This window comes from Chamaea fasciata, unplaced genomic scaffold, assembly GCF_029207755.1.
Source record: "Chamaea fasciata isolate MVZ Bird 193981 ecotype frontalis unplaced genomic scaffold, bChaFas1.0.hap1 SCAF_1, whole genome shotgun sequence".
Taxonomy (NCBI): domain Eukaryota; kingdom Metazoa; phylum Chordata; class Aves; order Passeriformes; family Sylviidae; genus Chamaea; species Chamaea fasciata.
Window position 1 is genome coordinate 121,210,667 of NW_027094086.1, and position 13,585 is coordinate 121,224,251.

At 40.0% G+C, this 13,585-nt stretch overlaps 1 protein-coding gene across 1 annotated transcript in view; it reads left to right on the plus strand.

Annotated features, from left to right (window-relative positions):
* Positions 1 to 13,585, plus strand: part of IGF2BP3 (insulin like growth factor 2 mRNA binding protein 3) — a 112,471-nt gene that overhangs the window by 65,549 nt on the left and 33,337 nt on the right. Inside the window, exons 5-7 of the mRNA XM_066195734.1 lie at positions 4,677 to 4,728; positions 4,822 to 4,885; positions 13,031 to 13,315. Coding sequence (XP_066051831.1) covers positions 4,677 to 4,728; positions 4,822 to 4,885; positions 13,031 to 13,315 — 401 coding nt within the window. The remainder of the gene's footprint in view (positions 1 to 4,676; positions 4,729 to 4,821; positions 4,886 to 13,030; positions 13,316 to 13,585) is intronic.

Consider the following 13,585-nt stretch of genomic DNA (forward strand, 5'->3'; position numbering starts at 1 on the left):
AATTTATTGGGGGCTTCTCCAGTTTAATTTTCCTTGCGAAGCCATGCTGGCTGGGAGCCTTATTTGGGATTCTGTTTCTTTTTACCAATCAAAAATAACACCAAACTGAAGGTGCTTGGAAGAACCTTTTTGCCATGGTCAGTTGTTGGCAGCTGGTGTGGCTGTGAGAGGAACAGCACCTCTGCCAAGGTAATGTCACACCTCCAAGCCACAAAATGCCAGGTCTGCTCCTGCTGCACTGCAAATTCTAGTACACCAGGCCCTGATGGGGGCCACGTCAGACTAGTTAGGCTCAATTAATATAATTAATGAAAAATGGCATTATGGTATGCCTTTTTTTTTCTTGGTGTGTGTGGACTTAGGTATATCAAGAAAGTAGTTGTAATATACAGATGGCATTTGTGGTTCAGCCAGGCTCAGTATCTGTGATATCAGCACGATTCTTTTCCTACCCGCGTTCTCCTTTCCTTACCTGGCTCTTTTGTTTTCCTTCACCCCTACCTCTCCTCTGTTAAATCAAAATTGGTTTTTTGTTAAATCGCATTGTACGCTCCAAGTCTTTGCAGCCAAAAATTTGTGTGGTTTTTCTACTGAATGTCCCTAATATTTCCGTCTCTTTTACCCCCTGCTATTTATGATTTCAGTTGTGTTGTCTAATTTTAATTCCTTGCCAACATGACACAGGTGTCATGGAAACAAAGGGGTGGTGGTGGTCTAATGGATTTGGTCTACACGAGTGGAGAAAATAACTTCGGGTTCTACAGCACCACTGTGACGTTCCTGTCGCTAAGTGCATGTGCGAGAGAGAAACAATATGGATAACTGTGCTTACAGACCAGATGTCTTGAGACTGATTTCCTTACAGTGTACGGCAGAAGTCCTACAGCATTATAAGATGTTGTGTATAAAATAGTCTGCTCTGAAAGTACAGAAAACAACTGGTCTGATTTGTTCAAAAGTGCTACTTCTAAACCTGCGAAATCTGTATGAGAACTGTGGTATTTTAACGTGTGCATCAGGCTCTCAGTTTCACTGAAGAGTAATGTTTCCTTCTTTCTTTTATCCATGTAAAGCAGCCTCGATTTGTGGGGCTTGGTGTAGGGTAATGCTATTTATAATGAAGTCAGAATTGGCTTTTAGAGCCTGATGAATGAAAGTCCACAGTATAAGACTGCAGCTTTTTGTGAGAGAGACATCTGTGCTATAACAAGAGCAGGAGACCCAATTTAGACAACTGCTAGAAGGAGAGCTCAAGAAAAGGAAAGACCTTTTTTTTTTCTAGCTTAGATTAAATATTTGTACAAATAAACTTTTCAGCTGCTCATCAGAATTGCTGCTGCACCACCAACTTGGCTTTGAATTTTGTTCTGATTGCCCAACAAGGCTGTACACGAAGAGTGTTACGGAAGCGCAGCTCAAACAAAACATGTTTGTTTTGCACCACAACTATAGGCTTTGGGCTAGAGAGAAAAATTTGGGGAGAGGGAAAAGATAGTGAGAGACATATGAAGAAATGAAAGATGTGACTACAAACTGACTGTTGCAGTAAATACATGTGAAGCAAAAAACGCATGCACGAACTGAGTTTTGTGTTTTCAAAGTGAGTTACAATAGAGGATCTGGCTTTGAATATGACTGCAATGACTTCTCCCAACTGGATCAGCTGGTTCAGTTAAAAGTGTTCTCACTCACTCACACACATATACCCCAATAGCTGCTGAAACTTTGGTACTAGTGCATTTTAAGTAGTCTAGTTTAAAGGCTACCTCTGCAGTGTTGATCTCACTTAAAATCCTGCTGCATGAGGCTGATGGTGATGAAAATTCAGGTTTCTCCTGAAGAGACAGTGCTGTAGAGGACAAGTGTCTTTGGCCAAAGAGGATTGTTTCTCATTTTGGTTAAAGCAAGCTCCAATCCTTTGAGGAAACTTCTCATGAATCTGTTCAGTAAAGCAACTCTTTTAAGAACATGGGAACCCAAATCACTTGGATTAAAGCCCAGACGGACACTGTCTCTGACTGAAATGGATCAGAAGAGGATTAAGGTGCAGCATAATTGGAGAACTCCTGCTGGCGAGGGGTGTGATGCTGAATATGCCGTTCTGGGCTGCTCCTCAGCATTAACAGCAAAGCAGCCTTTGGGTTCTTGGGCTCCTGGGAGCAGATGCAAGGGATAGTGTGTTGAGAAGTTTCTGATGGCTGATCACAAACATGTTGAAAGTACTTTTTAGAGAAAATGTGTCTTTTGAAAGTTGTGTGGATTCACCTTTAAAGCATTTCTTTTCTCAGTGAAGGTGGTGACTTTAATATGTGGGTCTTAATATGCTTAGCCCAGAATACAACTTTAATATAAAAATACCTTACAAAATATTGATTATTACCAAGCAAAATTGTGGTACCTTTGGCATTCTAGCACTGCTCTTTTCCTCTGTGAATAAGGATGAAAATTAAATTCTGTTTTGAAATGATGCAGCTTTGGAGCAGAGTGGCCATGAGCTGGTGGTCTGCACAGTTCAAATGTAATAACAACTAAACACATTTGCTCATATTGTGGCATGGTCTGAACAGCACAGGTGTTTGCATACTGTAGGAATTGCCTTATCAGATCAACAAACTCTTTGGTATCCTCTTTCAACAAAACATCTCAGAAAGGATCTCTAAGCTAGGAAAAGCTTTGCTTTTCTTGTTTTAAACCCCTGACCCTACCTGAGATTGTGTTCACCCACTGGTTTCAGTGGATCCCTCAAGGAATCTGTGGAAGGAGGTTTTCCTCTAATGGCATGTTGTGGCTCTCCTGGCTTGTGTGAGGTACAGCTGCAGACCTGCAAGGCCTCACAGCTCTCCCACTCATCAGTGCCAGTGTTTCAATTGTCTTAAAGGGATCTTCCACAGATTTTAATTTATTTTAATCCCCTGGAGCATCTCTGCTTCAGTAATATTTAGCAAATTTCAGAGCAAACGTTCGCTTAGATTCCAATTGTCAGATCCGAGGAGTGGCAGAAAAATTATTTTTTAGGGGATTGAAAAGCCAAACTCTCCGACTAGGCTAATCTCTACTTGTAGAATGAGAGGACAATTAACAACTTGTCTATGAAAACAAAACAGTTGCCAAGAAAACTTACTAGAGTCTCTCCAAAAAGGATGGGGAAATTCTGCAGTTAGTAGCAGTAATGCGTTGCTCAAACTTGGCGAGCACTGCATTGCCTTTGAAATACCTGGTTTGAAATGCTACCTTTGAAACCTCTGTGTGCAGTTTAAACTTTAGTAGGTGGCAAAGAAAGGAAATTACACTGATATAAGATGTCTTCAGGTTTAGGGGTATCAACTGCTGTCTATCTTAGAAGTGTCTTTTGCATTGCAGTAAAAGTATGTGGTAAATTGATGGATTATAATTTAGGAATTTTAATCTCATGAAGATGTAGAGTGAATTTTACATTTTTAGGGACTGGGGTTTTGTGCACACTTGATATAGCAAAGGGAAGTGTACTGCAACAGGAAGCAGCACAGATGCTTTTTTATGCCTACTGCCTTCCTTCTATCTTTGCTTCCTTATTTCCTTCCTTTCCCAAAGGGGTTTCCTTTCTTTCTTACTTACATTTCCCCGTAAGACACTAGCTGAAGAAATGTCACTTTGGTTACAGAATGGATAGCAAGCTTACTTTTTCACTTCTTGTTGTAAATTGTGAACATTTCCAGTTAAATTTCTGAGACAAAACTAGGATGCAACACACCACAATGATACACTTGTGTCTGTGCTAGTTACTGCCAGAGTCACCATTTTCTGCTACATTATTTCTTGCCAGGAAGAAAATAAATTCTATACCATGTGAATTTTAGATGTGGTACAACTGTGGGTGTGCTAATGCTTTTACTGGAATACTCTGACACCCTGATTTTTCACCAGAATTTTGTGTACTTCTCCCTTCTTCATCTTCCATTTGACTAGAATAAAACAAACTATGCAAAATAAAACTACTTAATTTAGATTTCTTTTGCCCCTTGTCATATACATTTGCCTGTTTCTTCCTAGCTTTCTACTGAAGGAAAAATTAATTGTGACTTTCAAATAATGGTGAAGATACTTTTGTGAGTGGTTTTTCTGGAATGGTGATCTTTGAGAAATCTGTCAAAATAATTGTGAAACAGCTCTTCATGTGCTGGTTGTTCTTGTTACCTTCTCTACACAGACAATTCCCCACTAAGGAAGAGAATAACACTTTTATGTAGAAGCTAAATGTGTTGGGAGGAAAAACCCCAGCAACTCCAAACAGGGACAAAGTTAGATATATGTTCTTGGAATACATGGAGAAAGTTTTATTTGGGATTTGCTGTTCTCTAATTCCTTCTACCTGTGCTTTAGCCCACTCTGAGAACAAGTGACTTGGAGGTTTATTTTTAAAGTTTGGAATATACAGTGCAGTGTGACTTCCTGAAGTTATACTTTGTATTTTCACATTAATGTAATTTTAAGTGCAGATTTTCTGATGTGAGAGAGAAAATAAGCAATGTATGCTTGTTCTTCCTGGAATAATAATTTCTTCGTTGTTGGATTAGCTGTGTTAAATGATCTATATTCTCCTACAATAATTTTAAAAATTCTGGTGCTTTTTAGAGGCTTTTTTTGTTTTGTTAATCTGCTTTGAAATTTAAATCTGTCATTTCTTTTATCTCTTATAGGTGCTGGATAGTTTGTTAGCTCAGTATGGAACTGTGGAGAACTGTGAGCAAGGTACTATTTCCACTCTCAATTTGCTTTTAAGTTTGTAGTGGGAATTGAGTGCACACTGAACTTACCCTCCTTCTGTTGAATTTTCCTTTCTAGTGAACACTGACACGGAGACTGCAGTTGTAAATGTAACATATGGCAATAAGGACCAGGCTAGACAGTAAGTATCTTATTTAGTTGTTTCTGTCACCTAACTTGCATTTTGGAGTTCATGTTGTTGTGACTTTATATGTGACTTTGCTTCTGATCACATCACCATTTTAACATTAAATTAAGTCTTGACTTTTAAGGAAGTCTGGTGCAATTAACCTTTATTAACAATTTTTTAATCATCTTTCCTTTCACTTTGAAAAAAGTAAATTAATCATTTCAAAAAATGAAAAAATGAAGGAATTTATTTTACTGGGGAGAGTAGAAAGTTAATTTGTCAATGAGAGAGAATGGGAGTTGCTGTTTAATGATTTTTTTAAAATTATGTTTTAGTGATACCGTCTTGCAACTTGCATTGTTTTTGTGTCCGCTTCTTAATAAGCAATCATAGCAAAAATAACAGAGGGGGAAAAAAACAAACTATCTGCTAACGAGAATAGAGGGTTTTTTATCAAAAAATTTAATGCTGCTTCCAAACAGACAAAAGGTGTAGTCTGTATACCTAAAATAATTTATTTTGTATTTTTGAAATTCAGGCCACCTATTTTATGCTTGCTTATATCTTCAAAAATTGAGAACTTTAAACCTAGATGTTAAAATTTTAAGATCTTTTACTTACTCATTGTTTGTGCACACTTTTCCTTTTAAAAAATCTGCATTATGTACTATGCTAAAGGTTTAATTTTGCTTCTACACCACAAAAAAAGGACTTGTGTGGTCCTTAAGTTTTAACCTGGTGACATAAACATACTTCCTCTCTTTCTGGTCATAGCAGGTCAAACAAAACCAAACTCGTGGAACAGCCTACAGCGATCTTTGTTTTTTAACTTTGAAATTTCTGCCACCTTGTGGCAAACTAAAACCAGCAGTTAGGATGCAGAGTGTGCTTATGGTATGCATTAATTCAAAATTACAAATGAAATAATATTTGTACATATAATTAAGTAATTATGATCTGTGCATAACTTGAATGCAACACATGTATCTAATCTTTCAAAGCATTAGGTTACTTGTAAGTGTATTATAAACAAATGTGATGGGAAACTTGTGTCAGTGGTATCTCCTGTGTACACTGGAGCTGAAGAAAACAATGTTTTCCTTGAATTCACTATTTAACTTTCCTCAAAACCTGAATTGTTGTAACAAGTTCTTCAGGTTCTTTTGTTGCTTTTGATTCTGTTGCACAGCAATTAAGAAAGGCTGTATTTCTAGTTCTAAAAAAAATTATGATGCAGTGTTACAGATTAACACTACATGTGCCAGTTTGTCCTTTGAAAATATAAGAGGGAAGTACTAAAATTACCATGAAAAGAGATATGATATATTTTTTTGAGCTGTCATCTGTGATATGAGTTCCTGGATTTGTGCACTCCCTTCCAAAGATGAAAACAACAATTTCTCCCCCAACTCTACTTGCTAAATTTTAAGATCAATCCCAAGCAAATGCTGGGATTAGCAAAGACTGTAAAGAAGTGTTGGAGATTAATTTTTTCTTTTTCATAAGAAACCATGTGACAGTAACTGACAACCTCTTGAATCTGAAGCAGGCAAATTGACATGCAGCATGGATGTTGTAGGAGAGCTGAAGCAATACAGGTTGAATGATGGCAGTTTGGTTCCTTGGAACAGGTAGGGCAAGTGGAGGAGCATTGATTTGCGTTTGTGAATGGTTTCACATGGACACAGGTTTCCTAAGCAGATGAGTCCATATTATGTACACAAAATGTTAGCTCAGATTGTCTGAGTTTGGGAGGTGACCTTGCAACTGTTTAGAAACCCCTAGGAAAAGTGTCTGGATCAAGGTATTTTTAGGGAGAAAAAGCTGTAGGAAATTGGAATGAATGCTACAGGACCTGCATATGTGTGGGTTTTCCATAGTGACTTCAATGCTCTTTCAGTGAAATGGTTTTCCAAGACATGACCCAGCTTTGCTGCTTGGCACTGGCTGTGGGGGACAGCAGTGGCAGTGGAGAGAGAGGGAGCAGTGTGCAAGTGCTGATAGCTGATAAAGGCAGTGCTGGTCATCTTGTGAAGGACATGCAAGTAACAAGAACTGACTTTATCTAAAGCTGTTCAGGGTTGTGAAGAGTCAGCAGCTGGTAACAAGCTTTGTAGTTTGGAATTTAGCTCTTTAGGGTAAATGGTGCTCTTTGCCATGACTTTTGGATCAAACACCACAACACGAAGATTTCTATGCTGCCACGTACAGTGGGTCCCTAGTTCTAACTGCACCTCTTCCGTACTTTCTGCAGTGCACACACTAACCTCACAGTAGTGTTGGCTGATAGAACATGCAAAGCTGGCTACTTCCCTGCTGGATATCTAGATGGCATTGCCATGACTGTTGGAGTGCGTACTGGCAGTGTGTGGTGAGGGTGCTGTAACACAATCTGGAGATACTTTTGATAAGCAGTTCTAAGCAGGCGTGGTATGCATTGCTTGGAGGACAGTACTTTTGAACAAAACTTGTGGTTCCACCCAGCTGGGAAACTGAGCTGCCTTCTGTCTTGCAAATCTAAGTAGTTGTGGCAGAGGTTTTTTCCTCTAGGCTGGTACTACAGTTGTGGCATGTTCAATTCAGGTCTGCATCTAAAATTAACTTGGAAAATGAAAACAGTGAAGATTGCTGCAGTCTTTTTAAGAAGTCGTAGAGCACAGAGCACCCAAAATCTGACATGTGCACAGTTCCTGACTTCTAGCTGGAAGTGACAGAGGTTTGTCTTTGACCTGTTGTAGTGGTGCCTCTTTCCTAGCTGAAGAAGAATAGCCTGTCTTGTCAGAAAAAGCAGGATGCTGCTTCTGGCCAATGCGGCCAGAGCAAGGGAGGCAGCATGGCAGATCAGGTACTTTTTGGCAGCCCAGGAGCATTGTGGAGGGGTGTGCAGAGCAATGTGTGCACCTTGGAAAACCACCTTTTGCTCTCTAGGACTGTGAGTAGCAAAGAGAAAGCTGGCACTACCAGGTCTGACACCACATCCCTCTCCTCCCCTGCAAGCAGAGGAGGAGAGATTTGTTCCAGCTCTCAACCTGCCCCTGCTGCTCTCTTTCCCAGAAACTGCAGTGGGCTTTACTAAGCGTGTGCACTGCTGTGGCACAGGCAGTTACTGAATGTTGTGGTGGGCTGTGGAATGTTTGGAAGAGAGGAGAGGGTGAGGGACAGAGCCTGGAGCCTGTGGTTCACCTTGCACAACCCAACCAGCTGCATGCAGGTGCTGAGGCAGCTTGAGACATGCTTGCCAAAAGACAACTTCCCTTCTCCTCATATCAATCTCTGACTGCAACCAACAGGACATGCTGACTGTGTCCTTGTGACGTGCTGCCACCTAAATTATGGCTGCTGTCTTCAAGAGTTATACCACCTTCTCTTTCCCTCCCCAAAAGGTTCCAACGTGTAGGAGTCTAGTACATGCTGCAGGATTTAGCTCTACCCAGGATTTTGAAAGTCCACTGGTGATCACCTCTTAATCAGAATACTTACAAAAAAAAAATTATTATGCTTTCAATGAAGCATACATCTGTGTGTGTGTTTGCACAATATGTATCCTTGGATGATCATAGGTTCATGTAACTAATACTTTTACATGCCATTGTGGGTCAGGGCTAATGTTGCCTTATGAATGATAATACTGAAAATTCAGCGGTGTATTATAAGCTTAGATTTTGTTTTGGTTTTGTTTTCTGAAGTACTGATGAAACCTAAAGAAAATTTGCCACGTGTGTCTGTCTTCATATACAATTGTATTTCTTCAGGAAAAAAAAAAAGAAAAGGGGTGTACATAAAAGCTGCATGTGGGAGTGAAATGTGTTCTCCTTCTAGCGCTTAGTGTCATCATGCTATCAGTGGAAGAATGATTTCCAGCACAAGACTTGGTGCTTTTACTGTAATAATTTATCTAGGGTGTTTAACCTCCTCTAGCATCAAAAGGGAGAAGACTTGGCAAGCATTTTCTTGTAGGGGAGCTCATGAGAGGACAGTGGTGAGGTGTCATTTTGATGGGGAAAAACGTGGGTGACTAATTTACAGAATACTTGTTTAAAGGTTTCATTTTTATGTAGGGACTCTTGCTTCTGAGCAGGTGTCACATGAACATAAACCAGGCTGCTATCCATCTTATCAGTGCACAGACAGTAGTTGCTGCAGTCTCTTAATGAATTCATTTTATTAAAAAATTCCGAACTATGCTAAGAGATTTCTGTGTACCAGCTCTCGTTGGCGTGTGAAATGGGAACATTTTCCATTTCTACTAAATATAAATTTTAAAGGATGACTTCAGGGAGGAGGGCACCTCTTAATGGGGCAGTTGACTGAATTTTTCTCCATCTTTGTCCTCATTGAGTCTCTCTTTAGACTTTTAGCCTCTGTGCAAAAGATGGTTTGTGCATTGTTTCAGCAGTGCTCCCTGACAGATACATTGTGCAGGGCCTTTATTAACTTGTGGTCATGGGAGGAGACACCCCCAGCCCTTGGGAAGGCAGAGGTGGTGTTGCCATGTCCTGGAGTTCTCCAGGTGGTCAGTCAGTAGTGAGAGTGTGTGCTTTACGGAAGGAGCTCCATGTAGCCTGTACTTACTGGACTGCAGCCATGACCGTAGCTTTGCCTGAAGCTGATGTCCCCAGTGCTGTGGAGAACTGTTCAGTTGCTTTTAGCTGAGGTTCAGGCTTCCCCTGAGAGCAAGGCTGCCTCTCCTGATAGCAAGTGCTGTCCTAGATGCTGTTTTACAGGAGTTTTGCATCCGTCTAGAAGACAGTTCTTAACCACGTGTCTCTTTGTGGATTTTCTTACACATCAGTCTGTCCAGCCCCCAAAGCAGTGCCTAGATGCCTCTAAAAATGAACTTGTTATGGTGCTGAAGGGCTGCTGAATCGTCACATTGCCTAATTCTAGCCCTATGTTTTGTGCCACAGAATTGATAAAAATGAGTCCAGAACAGCTGATAAAAAGTGTATGACAATGCTTTAAAAAACTAGTGAAAATTGTCAAATATTAGAATGTGGAGGCCAGAATCAACAGCCAAAGGGACCTTTCAAAAGCTGGGTTTTTTTCCTCTGTAAGAAATGAACCAGAATTGTGTAAGTGCTGAATCCACTGCAAATCACTTATCTTGGCATTCCACTGTGTGTACCCAAGTCAGTGTAGAATATGGGACCACATACCCAGGAAATACCAATTCCACAAAAGGCTTGAGAGATCAGCATTTAATTACTGATTCTTCTGACTTCCCATCACTTGAACAAGTCAAATTATAAAAGAAGTCAGGCTATAAAATATGGAGAACTCAGTGACTCAGGGTGAATTAGTGTGTTATTTTTCCATGTCATCGTATGGCTTTGGTGGCCAGAGATTGTTCACTGCTGACATAATTAACTTTCCACAATGGCAAATGAACTTTTCGCAGTTTGCTTTGAATTTAAGGTACTTATAGACATATGGAACCATTTAACAATTTATAAATTGTTATTAAGAAGAAAAATTCCAACCTTCTTTCCAGGAAAATATGGTGCATATATATATATATATAGTTTGTTACTGTAAAGTGTTTGTTGTGAAACCGTGATAGGTATGAAGCTTGGTTGCAAACAATAAACCTAGTCTTTCCTTTCTCAACCACTTCTAAGGAAGAATGAGAGGTCTGGTACACTGATACACTGTCAGGTTTTACGTTAATGCTGGGATCTGGGATTCTGGTCCAAGATGCTTTAAAGACAGAGGAGGCTGACGCATTTTGGGAAAGAAGCAATGTCTGAACTTGTCAAATAAATGTGTGGAGGGAAATGAGTCGGGATGGACGTTAATCTGGAGCCTATCAGCACATCTGCAAAACTATTGGTGTTCATTGCTCCAACATCTTGATGTTTGATTCCAAAAGAAACAGGGCCTGTGCAACTGGACGGTCTGGCAGTGCTGATTCCCTTCCTGGTAGCAATTCAGCTTTCTGGTTGATTTCAGTGAAACTCAACCTAGAAACAGAGATCTTGGATATGCAACCAACAAGAAATTAGCATGTTCAGGGTGTATAAAAAGGAAAGGTCCCAAACCCCTTTTCCAAATAGGATGCCCAGAGAGAGAGACACTTCACTGAAATGCCATTCAGACATTGGAAATCTATGCAGAAGCTGAAAATTGAGACAAGTCCATAGGAACACAAGTCTCACTAGTCTGCTCACTGCTCTTATTATTTTGTAAAACTGTTTTATTGTGTAATAAAATGTCCTTCAAAGTCCATGGAGTAAAAGTTTAAAAATATAATCTATGAAATAACCTCACCAAATTTTAATCCAGCTCTTTTCCTACTTGCTGTAAAGGATTCTTCTGTTATGGGAGTAATTACACTCCTGCCCAATTCCCAAAGGACCTGTGTCTCATTTGGTTAACAGAAGTATTTAATGAACAGTGATCAGTTATTCAATATTTTGCTTTCTTTGTTCATTGGCATTGCCTTGGGCCTTATTTATTATCAGCCCTTATTAAACATTGTTCCAAAGACACAAATTACTTGTTTTCTCATAAGCTCTTTACTGTCTGACTGTAGCATTTCGAGGATGCTGGCTCAACCCCTGGGAGATGAGGGACCTGTTATCCTCAGTCCCCAAATACCGTTTCTTATCTGGGTTTCAACAGCTGCTTGTGACCCAGACTGTCAAATGGGACACCCAGGGGACAAGAAGTATTTTTTCACTGGCTGGCCTTGAAAATGTAGGGAATTGGCTATTATCATCCTTTATCTCTGTAGTAGAGGCAGGAGTAAAAGTGTTGCTGAGGCTAATGTTTGGTTAAACTGGCAGCAGTGTCCTGCAAATATGCATGAATGTCAAGGCTGGGTTAAATTTCTGAATTCAGAGGCCTTGCTCCAGAGCATACGATAGTTTGAGCTTTTTAATGAAAATATTTTTGGGTTCTTTAACTAAAGGTGGAGACTCCCTCCATCCCGCTACTGCCTTTAGTTAAAATTTTGTTTTTAAAGAAAATCTGTTAGTAATCTTTGGTCCAATATTAAGTCTGGCATTTATAAACTATCCCAAATTAGTGCGTAATTCAGTGAGCAGTATATTACTGACAATCTGAATAGCAATACCTGTTATAGCAAAATTTGAAATGCCTCTTTTTAGCAGATGTATTTATTTTATACCACTGGTTTACCAATGTGTTGCATGTAACTCAGTTATTCCTACTGTTTGTTAGATATTGACTCCACCCTGTTTGTGAGTGGAAGGTATTCTACCTTCTGGAAATCTGTCATTTTTAAGTTGAGCTGTGTTCCTCCTGTGAAGAGGAGACCCAAGAGCAGGTCAGGTTGGCCTGCAGACTTGCCCTGAGTTAGGAAGAGGGACTGAGCAGAGGGAATGCTGAGTGTTCGGGAGGTTTTGTGAGAGGGTTGTGTACATTTGGGCAGCATCCCACTGTGATGCTTAACTAAAAGAACAAGAGAAGTTGAAACAACATTTTAACTGCCTTCTAACAACTTTGCTTTTATGGAGAGTTTAACATAGACATGGGGCTTTAATTTTTTGTTAACTTTTAAACCTACCTACAACATGACTAATTAGCAAGTTGCAAGATGCTGTTGCAGTCTAAGGGGCATTTCAGATGCCACTGACTGGTTTTGAGTGCTTCCTTTCGTGCTGAGGTGGAGGTGCTCTCTCTCATATAAATGGTTGTTTGTTTGGGTTTTTTTCATTCCTGTCACAACTATATCAGTTATTGCAAAAACACCAGCTGAATAGCTGTGCTGGCAAAAACCCTAATGAAGGTGCTGTGATAGCAGCTAAAAAGTTTTCCCTCTGGTGCAGCTTTAATTCTATTTGGGAAATTGATTTAAATTAAATCAGGCAAAAAAATGCTTTTGAGTGTCTAAGCTCCATCTCCTGTGAGGTTTTGCTGATAGGGTTGGACCAGCAAAACCTTTAAAGTGCATAGAAGCCCAGAACAAGCAAGAGCTAACTTGTAGTTCTTAATATGGTGACTTTGTGTAATCAAAATCTTGGCTGAAGGATTTCAAATGTAACTTTTCATCTTGGAATGAGTTTTTAGTTTCACCATGCAAGTTAGAAAGGACAGAAGCCTACATCTGAATAACTTGTCATTTCATGAGGACCTGCGTGTGCTCCTGGGGTTTTTTTTTTAATCTCCTCTCTCCTCCCCTTTCCAAATAAACAGAGCAATAGAAAAACTGAACGGGTTTCAGCTTGAAAACTACTCCTTGAAAGTTGCCTACATCCCTGATGAAATGGCAGCCCAGCAACCTCCACAACAACACCCCCAGGGAAGACGTGGATTTGGCCAGAGGGGTCCTCCTAGGCAAGGGTCGCCCGGTGCAACCACGCGGCAGAAACCACAGTCGGATGTTCCCCTGCGGATGCTGGTCCCCACACAGTTTGTGGGAGCCATCATCGGGAAAGAAGGAGCAACAATCAGAAACATTACCAAGCAGACACAGTCCAAGTAAGTTATTTTACAAAACTTGTAATTGATGGTTTTAATATTGTGCCATCACTGCTTGCGTAAAGAGGAATTTGTAAAACTCCATTACTAATCTGCATGGTCAGAGAGCAAATGAAGATAACAGAACAGGAAATATTTTGCAAGATTTAGTTAAGGACTGGATTCTGTCCTTGACACCTGTTCAAATGCTGGCTGACTTTTTTATCCCTCTTTAAAAGAGGAGTGCTAGCAGGATGGTACTCTGTTGGAGAGTTTTGCTTATAGAGGTAC